Source organism: Mangifera indica, chromosome 13 (genome assembly GCF_011075055.1).
Source record: "Mangifera indica cultivar Alphonso chromosome 13, CATAS_Mindica_2.1, whole genome shotgun sequence".
In the NCBI taxonomy this organism is placed as follows: domain Eukaryota; kingdom Viridiplantae; phylum Streptophyta; class Magnoliopsida; order Sapindales; family Anacardiaceae; genus Mangifera; species Mangifera indica.
Window position 1 is genome coordinate 13,605,853 of NC_058149.1, and position 15,218 is coordinate 13,621,070.

Here is a 15,218-nt window from a genome sequence, read left to right on the forward strand (position 1 = left end):
TAGTAATTTGAGTATTTTTTATTAGATTTTATAAATTTTAAAGGTTTGTAAGGAAAAATAAGTTCAAAAATAAAATAAAATATAAAAAAATATTTCATATTGATTGAAATGTCTTCTATAGATAATAATTTATAGAATTATGTTTTTTTTCTATATCATGAGATTGAGACTTTTTATTTTAATGTTTTATTGAAATCAAATGAATAATGGTTACTTCTTAAAAAAGATAATCTTCATAGGTGTGGATATATTGATTAATTTTATTTTTTTTACAAATTTTTAAGTAAAATTTATTCATTATAATTTGATAATAACTTGAACCAATTGAACTATGAATCAATGAGACAGTCAATTGGATCACCTATCTAGTTTTAAAAACATTGAATTTTTCCTCCATTACTTTTCGGTGAAGATTGTCTCCAACCGCATTCTCTCTCCCTCCTGATCTTTTTTATTCATTTTCGTCTCAAACGAAGACTCGTTATTTTTTCAATCTCACTCTTTCTTCCTTCTTTTTGTAAATAAAGATGTTTTTATCGTATAGTCGTATATTAAAAAATAAATTATAATTTTTAAAAATATTAAGATTTATGTGAATTTTTTTGAGTTTATTAAAAACTCTAAAATAAATTTTGGGAGTCTTTTAGAAAATTTTGAAATATTGTCTATCTCTAATAGTTTTAAATAATGATAATAACACCTCAAAGAATTCGACGGTTTCGGTTCGGAACCGAATTACGGTTTCGATTATATTGAACCATCAATTCTATGATCTTGATTTAATTTTTAAATTATTAATTACAATAATTGAAATAAAATTACCATGCATGAAATGGAAAATATCGGATTAGGAATTTTTTGAGATTGTTGTTCCATCTCCAGAGATTGTTTTCATTGTGAATGAAAAATCTATAAATTGAATTCACTGACCAAATCTTTAGAATTTCCACTATTATTTTTTGTATAAATAAATTATGATTAATTATAAAAGAGAAATAAATTCAATTTATTGAATTGAGATTGAGGAGTTTAAAGAATGAGAATGAATGAAGGTTAAAGAGATTGAGATTTATTTAAAGTTTTTATAGCCTGCAACTTCACTGAATTGACTCCCCTGCAAATCAAAATTAAAAGATTTTAGAGATTGATTTATAAATTTTTAAACTTTTTAATAATTAAATTATTATGTTTAAAATATTTAGATTTAAGAGAAAAATTCAATTATGATAACTCTAGGAGTTGGGTTAAGTGGTGAATAGTTAAAAATTATTTATAAGTTTTTAAGGTTCGAATGACTCTAATATGATATACTATAATAAAGTTTACTTCTGATGATACAAACCCCCGGTTCTTGTCGCAAGGGTTCCCGGGTAACCTAAAAGAATATTAAAGGATAGTAAAATTATTATATTTCCTTTACTTGGTTAATTTTTTTAGATAGGGTTTAATTTTGGATGAAAATTATTTATAGCAAGTAGGGGTGGAAATGTTTTTGGGGCAAACCTTGGGTGATGGAATATTGTGTACACTTTGGGCCAATAACATATTGCCACGCTGGCAATAAAACAAAAGACGGGTTTAATTGAGCGAGCTCAGGACAAGCCCATGACGTCTGTAACATAAGAAAATCGTGATTCCAAACAGACTCAAATCAAAAGCGAGCACGATTTTCAAGTAAACGTCTTCGCATCGCCCATGTGAGTCTAAATCTTCTTTTATTTGTCATTTTTTGCAGATCTCTTCGATCATCTCCTTTTTCGCTCTTAATATTGGAAACTCTGGTAAATTATTATTTCTTCTCTGTTCACGTATTGCTTTATTCGATTCATGCGATCTTGATTATAACTTCAAAATCGGGAACGATTATCGATTATGATTGATAATTTTTATCTTAAATAAGGCCATATTGAACAGTTTCTGATCTTTTCCTGGTTCGATCAATTGTAATCTCTATCGCTTTTGGAATGAGATAGTTGAATTAGTTGTCGTTCTCGCCTATTGTTTGCTTTTAAATTGATGATTTCTCTTATTCTAAGTTGATTCTGCTGAATTAGTCGCTATTGCGTAAAACGAGAAAAATAAGGGATAGGAAGCATTAACAAATATGAAAAAGAAGATTTGGGAAAAAATTTTACCAATCTTGTTCTTATTAGGGTACAACGGAAATGTAAGATTAAGAAAAAGAGTCTGATTCAGAGCACTCCACGGCCATATATGAGTTCACATATTTTATAATAGATTTTTTTTATTTTCTCAATTACATGTTCTAATTGATCACGTGAAGAATTTAGACTTTCTGATACACATGGAAGATTGGATTTTGGTTTGTTATAACTTTACTTCCAACCGTACGTGGTATGATTGTGTAAATAGCTACTTAGCTGGGTATTAAGTGGTTGATTAATATGCGTCTTTTTGCCCTTTTTTAATTTTTTATGAGCAGTGCTCTTTCTTTTTTTCTCGGGGGGGTAATAAAAGCGATGAAGCCAGGAGTTTCTACTTTAAATCCATATGCAGCAGCATATGTACCGCTCTCCAAAAGAAAGGCATGTGATGGAACTGGGCCTACAACTAATGATTCTGAGACTGGCTTTGAGACTGACTGGTATGTACATCCTGCACATGTAACACAGAACCAGCATCAGAGCAAGGTTTCTCTGGCTTCTGTTGCTCAAGGTGTTGAAAATGGTCCCATTCCTGAACAGTCTAGTGTGAGGAACCACCCTGTTCATGGTCAGTATGGTTCATCTTCAAGTAAGCAGATTATGGATGAGGAATATGACATGGATTTGGCATATCTACAGATGACATTTCCTGGTTTATCTGATCAGTCCCTGGCTGATGTTTATATGGCAAACAAGCTCGACTTGGAAGCCACTGTTGACATGCTGACCCAACTTGAGGTGAACTTCTAAACCTTTATTTTTTTCAAGTTGTTAAATAATCTTCATTAGACGGATTTACTGTGGATTGTATCTATGCCATATCTTTCCTTCTGTAATTTGGTTTGCAAAGCTGAACAATTATTTGGATACCTTTAGCATCAGAAAATCTGTTACTTGAGTAACACAAATGATCTGATTCTTTTATATATCAAGACACAATCTGGCAGTATTGTTTTGCATTTAGCTGATAAATGAATGCATCATAAGAAAGCTTGAGGGGCTAAACCCACTTGAGATATTAATTTTATTCAGTTATGGCCCACTTTAGTGTTTTTTAAGATTACATGACCCTCGATGATGAGCTATATGTACTGGATATGGCAATTAGTTCTTGTCTATAACAGACTCATATTTAAGACTTGGTTGATCCCATTTTCCTACCCTGCTTTTCTGAAGCATTGTGAGTAGGGCTGGATTCGAGCCAAGCCGAGCTCGGCTAAGGTTGGCTCGTTTCGGGCTCGAGTTCGGCTCGGCTCGTTTTTCTTTACCAAAATGACGTTGTTTTGTGTAAAAAATTAAAAAAAAAAATCTACTGAGCCAGCTCGAGCTCGGCCAAGCCCAGCTCGTTTCGGGCTCGACCGAGCCGAGCTCGAGCTGGCTCGGCTCGAGTCCAGCCCTAATTGTGAGTAGCTATATCTGGCAAACAGTGTTCGATAGCACATCATCCTGTTTTCACTGTATTTTATATATATTGCAATATTATAGTTGATAGTTTTTTTGGGGAAAATGAGTAGTTGTATGTGGTATTTTGGAATGGTTGTTTGAATGGCAGTAAATAAAGTGCTATGCTTTTGTCTTGGTGATAGGGAGATCATTTTGTATTTAATCTGCTTCAGTGTTTTAAAGAACTCAGAAAATGTCCCTGCTTCATGGGAAGTTTAACAAGATTCATCCCAAAGGCTGTGGTACAAGTATATCATATATCTTGCATTATAAATCATTGTACTCTTTTTTTAACCTTTTGTGAAATTAGCTTAATTCTATCTTGTTGCTTCTCAGTTACCATAAGAGTGCATTATTTTTTGCTGCAGTTTGAAGCCGTTGAATCATCAGAAAATCTACCAGAGTCTTTGGACATTGGTGATGTACCAGAATCTGGCACATCATCTGAGTCTGCTTCTTTGAACCTAAAGAGTGTGGTAGGTGAAGCTAGTTCCTCTTCATCTGGTTCCTCGGCTGTTGTCTCCTAAATGATTTTGCGTGAGACAAGTTCCATGTGTTTCATTCGGCTCCTTTTCTTCCTTTTGACCGCTTACAGATTGTGGATATGAAGTATGTGAGTAGAGGAATCTTTCTTTCGAGGTTCTCATCATCATACATATGTTTGGTTATGGCTGTATAGTTCCAGGGTGATTGTGTCCTAAGCTTCTCTTCCCCTCTAGGTTTAATATTTGGTTATATGGGTCAAAAGCCCCTTATGCAATTATATTTCCAGATTGCGGTTCTCATCAATCTAATTGATCTCTGATTGTTGGTTTCAATTTGCTTTGGTATGTTATGGCACAAAAATCATGTAGATGTAAGTAGATATGTTTACAGTCTAAAGTCTGGCTATGTGATTGGTGAAAGGCCTTGAAAAATGGTGTGGTAAGCAATCTTGCAAATTTTAGGCTATTCATTCATGAGTTTTCATGTTGTTCAAGAATCCATGAGATGTTTTTGTGCTTTTGTACCTCAAGAACATACAGTAAAATTGATGTTCAAAGCAAGCAATTCAACGTTTTTTTCTTTAGGAACACAACTACAATAATTCTTTTTCCAGGTTTGCTCTCGGGTACATTCAACTTATGTTGACAATTTAAGATGAGCAAACAGGGCTATAATCAAGCCAAGCCGGTTTGATTGCATTTAAGCCAAGTTTGAGCTCAACTAGTTGAGAAATTGCAGGTTTAAGCTTTAGATAGGATCGATTTAACTAGAATTTGGCTAAAAAAATTATAATTAAATCTCATAATATATATATTTATTAATTATCTAGATATTTAATTTCTTAGATGAAGATTTAAAAAATGTAAGTGTATTACTTTAATTATTTAAGAGTTTATTGATATTTTATTTAAGTTTAAAAGTTTATTGAGTTTATCAACAAGAAGCTTGAATTGAACTTTAGAGTTGAATTTGAGTTGTTCTCGAGTGTAGCTTAACATGAGCAACTCACCTATGTTACAACCTTTTAATTTGGAAGATAAAATAGCAAATATTTTAATTAAGGGTGAATTCGAGTCAAGTTGGTTTAGTGTTCAATTTAAATGAATTAAATTCAAATTGAAAAAGAATCAAGTTTCATCTATATTTTCACACCAGAGCTGCTCTCATTGTTTGGATATTCTTTTTTCTCAATATGATTTTATTTCTTTTCTAATTATTCTTTCTATTTAATGATTTTTCTCCTTCTTTTGGTGTTACTACTCATTAACTCAAATGAATTAAGTTTACATTAATCATCTTAGATTTAAGCTAGGTTTGAATTAACCTTTTTCACACTGGATTCTCATTAGTTCGAATTCACCCCTAGGCATGACTCTTAGGAGACATTTGGTTTGGGTAATATTTTATTACTAAAATAAAAAGATTACCTTGAAGATAGATTACTTAGAAGATTACTGGGTAATGTTCAATATTTGATAAAATTTGATAGATATAAATAATTATTGTGTTTGGTTAAAAATAATAAAATATTACTAGTAAATTAATTTACTTAAATGTCCTTGAATATAATTATTTTTAAATATTTTTTATATTATTTGTCATATTAATTAAAAATAAATTTATTTTTATCTCAAAAAATTAATAAATTATAATTAATTATAATAAACTCAAGGTTACCTCAGTAATCTTTAAATACTTAAGGTAAATGTGGTAATCACATAACCAACTATATTATCTGTCACGTCAGCATTGGTAATAGAAGATTACTATAATATTTATTACTGATAAACTAAATAAAGAAATAAAAGATAGATTACCAAAATAATCTTAAAAACCTCCAACCAAACGCCCCTTAATAATAAAGTAGGTGGTGATTTGGCATTTTCAGTGGAGGACGTGGAGAAAAGAACATCTAAAATAACGAAAAGCAAAGTGAAAATGTAATTTATTATTATTTAATACCAGACACCAAAGAAAGAGCAATTCCGTTGTTTTTGCATATTTAATTGTAAGACAATTTTTCATCGGACGTGGTCTGTCTTAGCCTGGGAGATTCTTCACAGATTCTTTCTGTGAAGCCAAACCCAGATCAATAGAAACAGAGCAAAACAAATATCAACCATTCCCATTTCCAAAACACCCAGAGGTTCTTTTTTCAACTTCTGTCCTGTCAAGAGATTTTGTTTTTATAATTTGGTGATTGAAGGGACTTATTGTTTGATGATCTGGGTGTTTCTAGAATGCTTTTACTCTGATCATTTTGTATTGGGAAGATCATGGGAATGGATTATTATAACATATTGAAGGTGGACAAGAATGCAACAGAAGACGATCTCAAGAAATCATATAGGAAACTGGCAATGAAATGGCATCCTGACAAGAACCGCGACAACAAGAAAGAAGCCGAAGCCAAATTCAAGCAGATCTCCGAGGCTTATGAGGCAAGCCTGTGCTTTCTCGGCATATATCCTTATCTTGTTTATTTTTATTTTTTTGGAGGGGTTGTTAGACTTCAATTTTGTATGGTTTTGTTCTTGTTAACAGAAAAAAAGGAAGCAAAATTGTTTTTATTTTTGTGCTATATTTCTTTTTGATTTTTAATATTTTTGGTAAAGATTGTTGTAATGGTAATCTAGAAACAGAAAAATCACAAATTCACAATCTAATGATGGCCAAATGATGGGTAGAGATATAAGTGGTCACTTAAGAGGACAAGGTTTGGGAAACAAATGAATTATTGTCTTAATTGAGGGAAATGTTAGATATAAATGAAAGTTTAACATGTAAGTTGAGTTAGTTTTATTTACCTACATTATTTTTTTCTTTGTCATGGAATAGATTTTATGGTTCTGGTGTATGCATTGGCATACTCTGAAATTTGGCTATTGTGTTCTGCAAATGATAATTTCTGTGGTTATTATGAAAATTGTCTTTGAAACAACTTAAGTGAGACATTGATGGGGTTTCTCAAATTTGATGATTTATTGAGAAGTTTATGTGAATTCAGGGCTTAAGCGACCCTCAAAGGAGAGTGATTTATGATCAGTATGGTGAAGAAGGGTTGAAAGATATGCCACCATCTGGCACTGGTGGATTCCCCTTTAGAAATGGTAGTGGTGGTGGCTCTAAAGGGTTCAATCCTAGGAATGCAGAAGACATTTTTGCAGAATTTTTTGGCAGTAGTCCTTTCGAATTTGGAGCAGCAGGAGCTGGAAAGTCAACAGGGTTCCAGTCTGATGGACGAGGCATGTTTGGAGGTTTCAGTTCAAAGGAAAACATGTTTCGATCTTATAGTGAGGGGGCTGCACCTAGGAAACCTCCACCAGTGGAAAGCAAACTACCCTGCACTCTTGCAGAGCTATACTCTGGATCAACAAGGAAAATGAAGATCTCCAGAACAGTAGTTGATGCTAATGGGTAAGTTTATTGAGCTCAGTGATTGTTCTTCTTCTGTCTTCCCCTTCTCAACCCACTGTCTTCTCACATCTTCATCAATTACGTGAATTAGCTTTGGAGTTTCAAATAAATTCTCCTATGCAAACATTCTTTTTTTGACAAAGGAAAAATATCTCACTGGTTATCTTTAAATTCATAATTTTGCAGACGTCAAACACAAGAATCTGAGATATTAACCATTGATGTGAAACCTGGATGGAAGAAGGGAACCAAAATCACTTTTCCAGACAAGGGAAATGAGCAACCGGGTCAGCTCCCAGCGGACCTTGTGTTTGTGATTGATGAGAAGCCCCATGATTTGTACAAGAGAGACGGCAATGACCTCATTGTGAACCAAAAGGTGACACTAGCCGAAGCACTTGGGGGGACCTCAGTGAGTCTCACCACACTTGATGGTCGTAATCTCTCAATTGATGTAACCGATATAATTAGCCCTGGTTATGAGCTGGTTGTTCCCAAGGAGGGAATGCCAATAGCAAAGGAGCGAGGTAAGTGGGGTGATCTGAGAATCATATTTGAGGTGAAGTTCCCAACAAGGTTGACACCAGAGCAACGAGCAGGACTCAAGCGTGCCTTAGGAGGTTAATTCAAGATGTTTTCCTACATGTATATAAGCCATTAGCCCGAATCAAGCCACCCTCAAAACCAAAGATAATGTTGCTCTTTTGACAGACTATGGTGTATAACAAACCAGGCAAAGCAATTGCAAATTGAAAAATGATGTGTCTGAATCCTGGTTGCATTTTTACCATATTCTTAATTGTCTATGTTGTTTAATTCTAGCAGTTCTCTCTGTAATTCTTACAACTTTTTTTTGTTGTTACTGGTTTTTCCGTGTAAGTGATTTTTCCCCTCTTGTTCCTCCAGTGTGTTGATATATTGAGAAGATTGAGCTTGAGGAATACCTTGAATTTTCTTTTTACTTTTGATTTATGAAGTGTTTTTCTTTCCTTTCTTTTTGGTCAATCTTTCGTTTCCTTTTGCCGGATCCAACCTGTGTATGGCTAATCATTCTCTAATAATAGATTTTTTTTCATAATTCATTATTAATTCCAGAGGATCTCGCTTATTATATTGAAAACTTCAAATATATATATATATATTTGTGTGTGTGCGCGCACACGTGCACACACAATTATTTTGAATGCACATCTAGGTTAATTTATAGATGACACAATTTATAGTACATAATTAGGTTAATTATACATATAATATATTATTATATAATTAAGTGTTATATGGTGGTTAATTCAAAAACTGACTGTGCTTTTTAAAGTCATAAACTAAGTATGACACAGAGAAGATGAAGAGAGGAATCTGGCGGCTAAAATTGCGTTAGAATTTTCTTCTTCAGGTCAACAAAGAAAAATGAACTTGGTAAAGCACCAAGCATGAAGCGAGAGTGCAAAGAATGCTGAAAATGATTGAGGATTAGAGTTTTGAGTTATTGACTTGTTTTATGTTGCTGGTTTTAACATGCTTTTACAGAGTAGCCCATGTTTCACTGATCAAGAAACTGGTTTAAAGATTGCTATAAAACTAAAAGGACTACATTTCCACTACAAAATTAACATAAACCAAAATTAAAATTTACACAGGAAATTATTCAAAAGCCCCTACTCTTGGGAGAATCTTCCTGCCAGGGCAACCCCCGCTGCCCGGCTCCATATAATTGCACCCCACTACTAGGTTGACAGACAGGAGGCTTGGCCGCTGGTGGTGGAACCACGTATTGACCATGCGTCCAAAAATGGGAAGCATTTTTTTGAGATTGCATTACATTCATTTGGGGCACATTCGGCTGCCGGAATAGTTGATGCACTTGTTGATTATCGACGTTGGTTTGCTGATAGACATGTGTTGGGTGGTGGTGAGAAGGCCGGTTTTGTGGAGCCTGTGGCTGCCACTCTGGAATGTCATCGTCATCATCATTATTCCATGCCGGAATTCCAACTCTTCTGTCTAAAGAGGGAGAACCCTGGGGTTGGCCATATTTTTGTATAAGCTCCCTCATTTGATCCACAGGTCGTGAAGGGGTGAGGGGATGTGGGTGAAAATGTGTCACCCCAACACCCTGAGGATTTACAGTAGAACCACTGGAAAAGTTAAACTCAGGAAGGTCATCGTCATCTCGCCCACCAGACAGAGGACCAAAGCCGGGTGGAACATCATCATCATCATCATCTTGGGTGGATCCATCATAGACGGGAGGCGGTCTACCCTGAGAGATAGAAGGTTTTGGTGAGAGATTCACATTCATGTTTGTATTCTTATCTTGGTGCCTCCTAGAACTCAAGTGTTGTTTCTTAGAGGTGTGCTTATGGTGTGAAGCAGCAGAGTTGGGTGATACTGTTGAAGTTAATTGTGGTTTTCTCCATACAACAACGCCAATTAGACCATTATCAATAGCATTAAGTGCCTCAAGTTGGTCGTTGGGGAGGATTTTGCTGAGCATTTCACGGGTTTTAGTGTGCGGTGGACAAAAATACAGCTCAATTCCAGGGGCAGCCTCAGCATAACCTACTCTCCCATCCAAAACATAAGAATCAGCCACCTGCAGTGGGCAAGAACATCACCAGTTCAGTTACGAGAATTCATTTAGGTCAAATTCGAATTGAGTTTGAGTCAAAAGATCAACTTGTTTCTAAAAACCAAACCGAGATCAAGAAGGGAGTGTTTGGGCTCAGCTAAACAGAGAAAAAGTAAAGCACTTTATCTACCTCAGAGAGACTTGCATGTTCGTTTTTCGGGGAAGCTTCCTTCCCTACAAAGTGAAGGATCTGCAAACAGTAAAATATGTATCAGCAATCCAAAAAGAAAGTTATAAATAAGGACACATTCCTCTATAAAATATTTCAAGCATTTTAGGATTTTAACTTTGTCTGCTCAACTGCCTTATACTGGCATAATTAAAAGTTCCTAATGTTTCTTTTATCAGTAAATTTGCCTTTCGGGCACTTGTCATGATTGTTCAGTTGTGTTTATAGAATATAATATGTAACAATTTTAATCCTCAGAATCTTTTTATTACATCTGGTACTTTGGAAATACTGCATTGAATGTCTCCAATTCCAGCAATTTATTAAAATTTAAACTGTAGAAATTGTTTCGAACCGAAAACTGTTTTTCCAGATCACCTAGAAAATAATTCTGTCATCTTGATTTAATGTTTAGCTTCTTTCTCCCCAAAATTTGATGAAAGTGAACCCATTAAAACCCAATAAGCAATGTCAAGCTACGAGCCAGAACAGCAAAAAAGAATTAAGACGGAAGATTAAAAACTGGGAAAGAAATGTCTTCGCTTTTTTAACCACTTTTTTGGCTGGTTTGTGAAGCAGCAGAAACAAACAGGTGACATATTTAATACAAGGCAAGCAAACTTGAGATACCATGACAGCCCGACTCCTTGACATTGGAAGCTGTTGGAGGAATTTCTCAAATGCTTCAAGTTTAACTCTCCCCTTGATCTCAAGGAGGTTGGCCCAATCCTTCCCAGAAGTTTTTTCACCGCTGAAACAGTGTAAACAGATCAGAGACTATTGCAGAGCAACATATAAGACGTGATTATTTACATAAAACTTCAAATTTAAAATTTCAAGAGCAAGCTTCCCATATAGATCCTAATCATTAAAAAATGTATTCAACAGAGGAGATCTCACTCTTAAGTTACATATCATATCACATCATCCCACTTGAGCAAAGAGGAGTCTATAGAACGACATTGCTCCTAGTAACAAACCTTGTCATCACCCCATCTCTATTAACCTTAAGAATGTAAATTAATCAGCCATTTTCCCCAATTTTGCAGAGATTACATTTTCATACATTTCCAAGCCAAATTCTAGTAATTAACCCGACTCAATCCACCTATGCAAAGGGCACGAGAATATTAAACCTTCAAAAAACCATTCTATCTTCGGCTAATTAATTAAACACAACTTAAAGTTCAAACCATGCCTAAGATATGATAAACAAACTCTTTACACACTCAATGACATAATTTGATTTTCAAGCACAAGGCAACAGAACAAACAACAGAAGTAGCCAAAACACAAACAAGCCTTAACACATAAACAATTTAGTAGAAGCAAATAATTGCCATATCTGAAATGAAATGACACTTACACTCGGAGAAAAACATAGCAACTCTATATCATCACATTATATCCTAAATTTGATTTCTTAGCTATTTAATAGAAATTGGATTTCTATCCTCACCAAACATATATTGTTTGTACATGTGTATTATGTAATACCTTAGTAGACACAGCCATGAGATAATTCAGTACAGAATTAATAAACATTTGTCAATCTATTTAACAAAAAATTGAAACAAACAAAAGCTCAAGTGCACACACCTTTTAAAGATGCCTACAACTGAGGCCATCGCTGAGATATTCAGCTGAAGTAAGCCATCCCACACAAGCTCACCCTTGGGTACAAAACTAGAAGGTGCAGCTTCTGATTTTACAGGGCTGTCACTAGGCTTTGCATCAGCCTCTGATTCAGTAATTTTTAAATCAACACTGTCAGGTTTAGCTGGCTTACTATCAACAGGATCTGCTGGAGTTTGAAGAGGAGACTTTGATTCAGAACCAAATTCTGAGTCATCCCTGTCCGATGTGCCAGTTGATTTCTCAGCATCCACAGGAAAATTTTCAAATGGTGGTTCCTTGTTAAGTGATTCCATAAATTCATCAAGAGAAACGATAGGAGGAAGAAATTCAGCATCCTTCAATTCATTATCTACCATAAGGCCTTCCATCAAATCAGTCCCCTCATTTGATGGGCTAGCAATGTAGCCTGGACCTTCCTGCCCTTCAAGATTACTCTTTCTGTCAGGCACTGCTATATTTGATTCATCTTTCATCCCAAAAGGTTTAGAAGGAGAAGAGGCTTTTTTCTTGTTGGTTTTTGATGAAACTTGAGCAAGTGAGCTTGCCCCAACAGATACATCAGCAGAAGCAGCATCAACTTGTTCAACTTCGACTTGGACCTCACCCTTATGAGTTTTCTTCACCAACCGCCTAGTATCAACATCATCAGGCAAAACCACCATTTGAGCCAACTCTTCTGCTTTTGCCATCCGCCACTGTGAAAGCTCCTTTGAAGCAAGTTCCTCTGCTGACATAGCACATAAACGTTCCGGGGGAATCTCTCCAGTCATAACTCTTTCCCTCAGGTCGGGATTATTAGGATCCTTTAAATTGAATAGAAGAGATCTGCCCTTCTCTTTATACTTCTTATTCACACCTTCAAATAGTTTAAAAAGTTCAGCTTCAATTTTAAAAGCCAAAATTTCGGGAGATTGATCTGACTGTTGTTCACCCCCATCTCTATCACCACCTACTTGCTCATTTCCTGATTCTTGGTTTACTAAAGCTGAAACATCCGTGACTGTAACCTCTATTGGTTCCAAAACCCAAGAGAGCCCATTTCCCTGCAAAAGTTCATCTCTGACAAAAAAGTTGTCACTAAATGGAACATCCTCGTCAGGCAAAAAATTACCATATTGAAATTCTTGCCCATTGGGTTTTGAAATCTGTGAGCTATTAGTGATATTTTCATTAGTAAAGTAACCCTGAGATGCATTTTGGTTATCAAGACAGATAGTATTAGAAGAATCTTCTTGAGAAGGTAGTGTTTCCTTGCGCTCTTCAGATACAGGGTCAACAGCAACTGAAGTGGTAGATGCAGATCCAAAAGTTTGAGATTTTTCTTCAGTATTTCTCAGGATATTTTCAGTTTCACTCTGACCATTCTTATCCTCCTTCAATGATTTATCTTGCCACTGAGAAACCAAAGCCAGTGCAGATGCTAATGATTCCCTCATCTTTGACCTTACAGATTCAAATGACTCGGTTCTTGCCTTTGGCAATGTTTGTAAAGGTGTATTTTGACTTTTTGAAATGGATTGCTTTCGAGGCCCAGGTTTACTAGCAACAGATTCCTTTGGTACTACTTTTTTGTTTAGAGATGGCAAAGTCTGTGATCCTGCAGAGTTAGGCATAAATTGCATCGGCTGTACAACTCTTCTATCGGGTCCAGATGTTTGCTGCAACCATGGCCTATGTCCCAGTTGCGAAATCCGCTTATTAGACATTAATAACTTCTGTGGCACAGAATTATTGGAAACTGGCTCCATTGATGCTTTTCTCTTGTTCAACGATGGCAACGGCTGTGAAGCCAAATTATTTGGCATTGTTCCAAGCCCACCCATTTGCTTGTTTGGCAGAAAAAACTGCTGCTGCACAAGATTATATGCTTGGGGTTCCATTTTAAAGGTCCGTTGGTCTGACACTGGCAATATTCCAGACCCAGGATTGTTTGACATAGGCAACAACATCCCCATTTGCATATTTGAAACTGGCATTTGTTGAGATGCAGAAACACTGTAACCTTGTCCCACTGGTCCAACTTGCATGTCTGTTACTGAAACCTGCTGCAGTGAACTACTGGTACCAGATCCCATTACTCCCATTTGCACGGATGAGTCCAATTTGTTTGAAATGGGTTCCAGCTGACCCATTTGGTTGCTTGCCATAGAAAGCGATTGCGATGCCAGATCATTAGACATGCTAGACCATCAACACAAAACACATGCCAAAGAAACTGCAATGCAAACATAAAAGCTAATAAATCCTGAACTTAGCACATCTCATATAATATTCACAAACAGCAAAGCCCAGGCACCGGTAAAAAAAACACAAACACATAAACATGAATTCCAAATCATGATTCTCTAGTAATAGTAGCCATGCATAGACAGCTCCAAAACTTGAAATCCTAGAAGTCTCACAATTTCAAATGAGGTGTCTCTGTGTTCATATAGGAAAATATTTTCTATGGCTATTTTACCAGACTAGTAACATAACCACCCATACGGTAGAATATCCCACTTTGGCACATAATTATTGTTAAACATACCGGGTAAACCACATAAAGAACTACTGTTAATTAATTTTTTCTCTTATATATAAAGCTGATAAAGACTGAGCATATCACATGTAATTACAAATATAATCATAAAAATAAGCGGAAATTTTCATTTAATTGACACAACATGTGTGGAAGATAAGCAGAAATACATACAAGAAACAGCGTAATACTCAAAGGTAAGGAAAGATTCGCCTGTGAAAATCATATTCGACGAAGATCGATGAATCAAACAGTCAATAATCGATTCGAAACGCAGCGTTACAAAGTGAAGGCGTCTACCTGATTCGAAATTTGCCGAAGGGGAATCCAGTAATTGAGCCAAAGAAGTATGCCGAACACGCAGAGAGATAGAGAGAGAGACGGCTAAAGAAATTAGGCAGCACTTTCGTTTGAGTTTTATTTTGGCTGTCGTTCTAAACCCTAAAAATATTTGATCCGATCCAGCTGATAATCCTATGACTTATCTGTCCGTGTGAAGCTCCTAGAGGTTTTTTCTAGATGGCAAGTTCAGTCAACATGTGGATAGCTCTCACGTGCAATATGGGCCCAAGGAAAAACGGCGCCGTATTACATCATGGTGTGATGGCTTGATCTTATACCGTTGAATTTGCATGATTTTTATAAAAGTTCAGACAATTTTAAATTATGAATAAAGAAAGAGAACACCTCATCCTTAACACAAGTTAAAAAATATAAATATATATATATATATATATATATATATATATA

At 35.4% G+C, this 15,218-nt stretch overlaps 3 protein-coding genes across 6 annotated transcripts; 2 read left to right on the forward strand and 1 right to left on the reverse strand.

Annotated features, from left to right (window-relative positions):
• The first annotated feature begins 1,563 nt into the window (after positions 1-1,563).
• Positions 1,564-4,426, forward strand: LOC123194654 (polyadenylate-binding protein-interacting protein 6-like). Of its 3 annotated transcripts, none has more exons than XM_044607983.1 (4): positions 1,564-1,697; positions 2,444-2,903; positions 3,752-3,850; positions 3,977-4,426. In XM_044607983.1, exons 2-4 carry the CDS (start codon positions 2,481-2,483, stop codon positions 4,133-4,135), a joined length of 681 nt encoding a protein of 226 aa, XP_044463918.1. In that variant the 5' UTR covers positions 1,564-1,697; positions 2,444-2,480; the 3' UTR covers positions 4,136-4,426. The 3 variants fall into 3 exon arrangements, with proteins under 3 accessions (XP_044463918.1, XP_044463917.1, XP_044463919.1); XM_044607982.1 differs by having other exon boundaries at positions 1,625-1,781; XM_044607984.1 differs by lacking the exon at positions 3,752-3,850 and having other exon boundaries at positions 1,626-1,781.
• Positions 4,427-6,066: 1,640 nt separating this feature from the next.
• On the forward strand, positions 6,067-8,454 carry LOC123194651 (dnaJ homolog subfamily B member 4-like). Its single transcript, XM_044607981.1, has 3 exons — positions 6,067-6,535; positions 7,102-7,511; positions 7,698-8,454. Exons 1-3 carry the CDS (start codon positions 6,371-6,373, stop codon positions 8,134-8,136), a joined length of 1,014 nt encoding a protein of 337 aa, XP_044463916.1. The 5' UTR covers positions 6,067-6,370; the 3' UTR covers positions 8,137-8,454.
• Positions 8,455-9,055: 601 nt separating this feature from the next.
• Positions 9,056-14,950, reverse strand: LOC123194529. Of its 2 annotated transcripts, XM_044607765.1 has the most exons (6): positions 14,769-14,950; positions 14,643-14,681; positions 11,909-14,162; positions 10,940-11,060; positions 10,271-10,330; positions 9,056-10,104 (listed from the first exon to the last, which is right to left on the reverse strand). In XM_044607765.1, exons 3-6 carry the CDS (start codon positions 14,125-14,127, stop codon positions 9,157-9,159), a joined length of 3,348 nt encoding a protein of 1,115 aa, XP_044463700.1. In that variant the 5' UTR covers positions 14,128-14,162; positions 14,643-14,681; positions 14,769-14,950; the 3' UTR covers positions 9,056-9,156. The 2 variants fall into 2 exon arrangements, with proteins under 2 accessions (XP_044463700.1, XP_044463699.1); XM_044607764.1 differs by lacking the exon at positions 14,643-14,681.
• Positions 14,951-15,218: the final 268 nt, after the last annotated feature.

Bases quoted from the DNA above. Each gene is read 5' to 3' on its own strand.
- LOC123194529 (XM_044607764.1), bottom strand. From the start codon at position 14,127: ATGTCTAATGATCTGGCATCGCAATCGCTTTCTATGGCAAGCAACCAA. The intron at 11,061-11,908 runs GTGTGTGCACTT...ACACTGTTTCAG, and splicing joins GTTGTAGGCATCTTTAAAAG to CGGTGAAAAAACTTCTGGGA. The intron at 10,331-10,939 runs GTATCTCAAGTT...TACTGTTTGCAG, and splicing joins CAAGGAGTCGGGCTGTCATG to ATCCTTCACTTTGTAGGGAA.
- LOC123194654 (XM_044607983.1), top strand. From the start codon at position 2,481: ATGAAGCCAGGAGTTTCTACTTTAAATCCATATGCAGCAGCATATGTA. The intron at 2,904-3,751 runs GTGAACTTCTAA...TCTTGGTGATAG, and splicing joins ACATGCTGACCCAACTTGAG to GGAGATCATTTTGTATTTAA. The intron at 3,851-3,976 runs GTACAAGTATAT...TTTTTGCTGCAG, and splicing joins GATTCATCCCAAAGGCTGTG to TTTGAAGCCGTTGAATCATC.
- LOC123194651 (XM_044607981.1), top strand. From the start codon at position 6,371: ATGGGAATGGATTATTATAACATATTGAAGGTGGACAAGAATGCAACA. The intron at 6,536-7,101 runs GCAAGCCTGTGC...ATGTGAATTCAG, and splicing joins AGATCTCCGAGGCTTATGAG to GGCTTAAGCGACCCTCAAAG. The intron at 7,512-7,697 runs GTAAGTTTATTG...ATAATTTTGCAG, and splicing joins ACAGTAGTTGATGCTAATGG to ACGTCAAACACAAGAATCTG.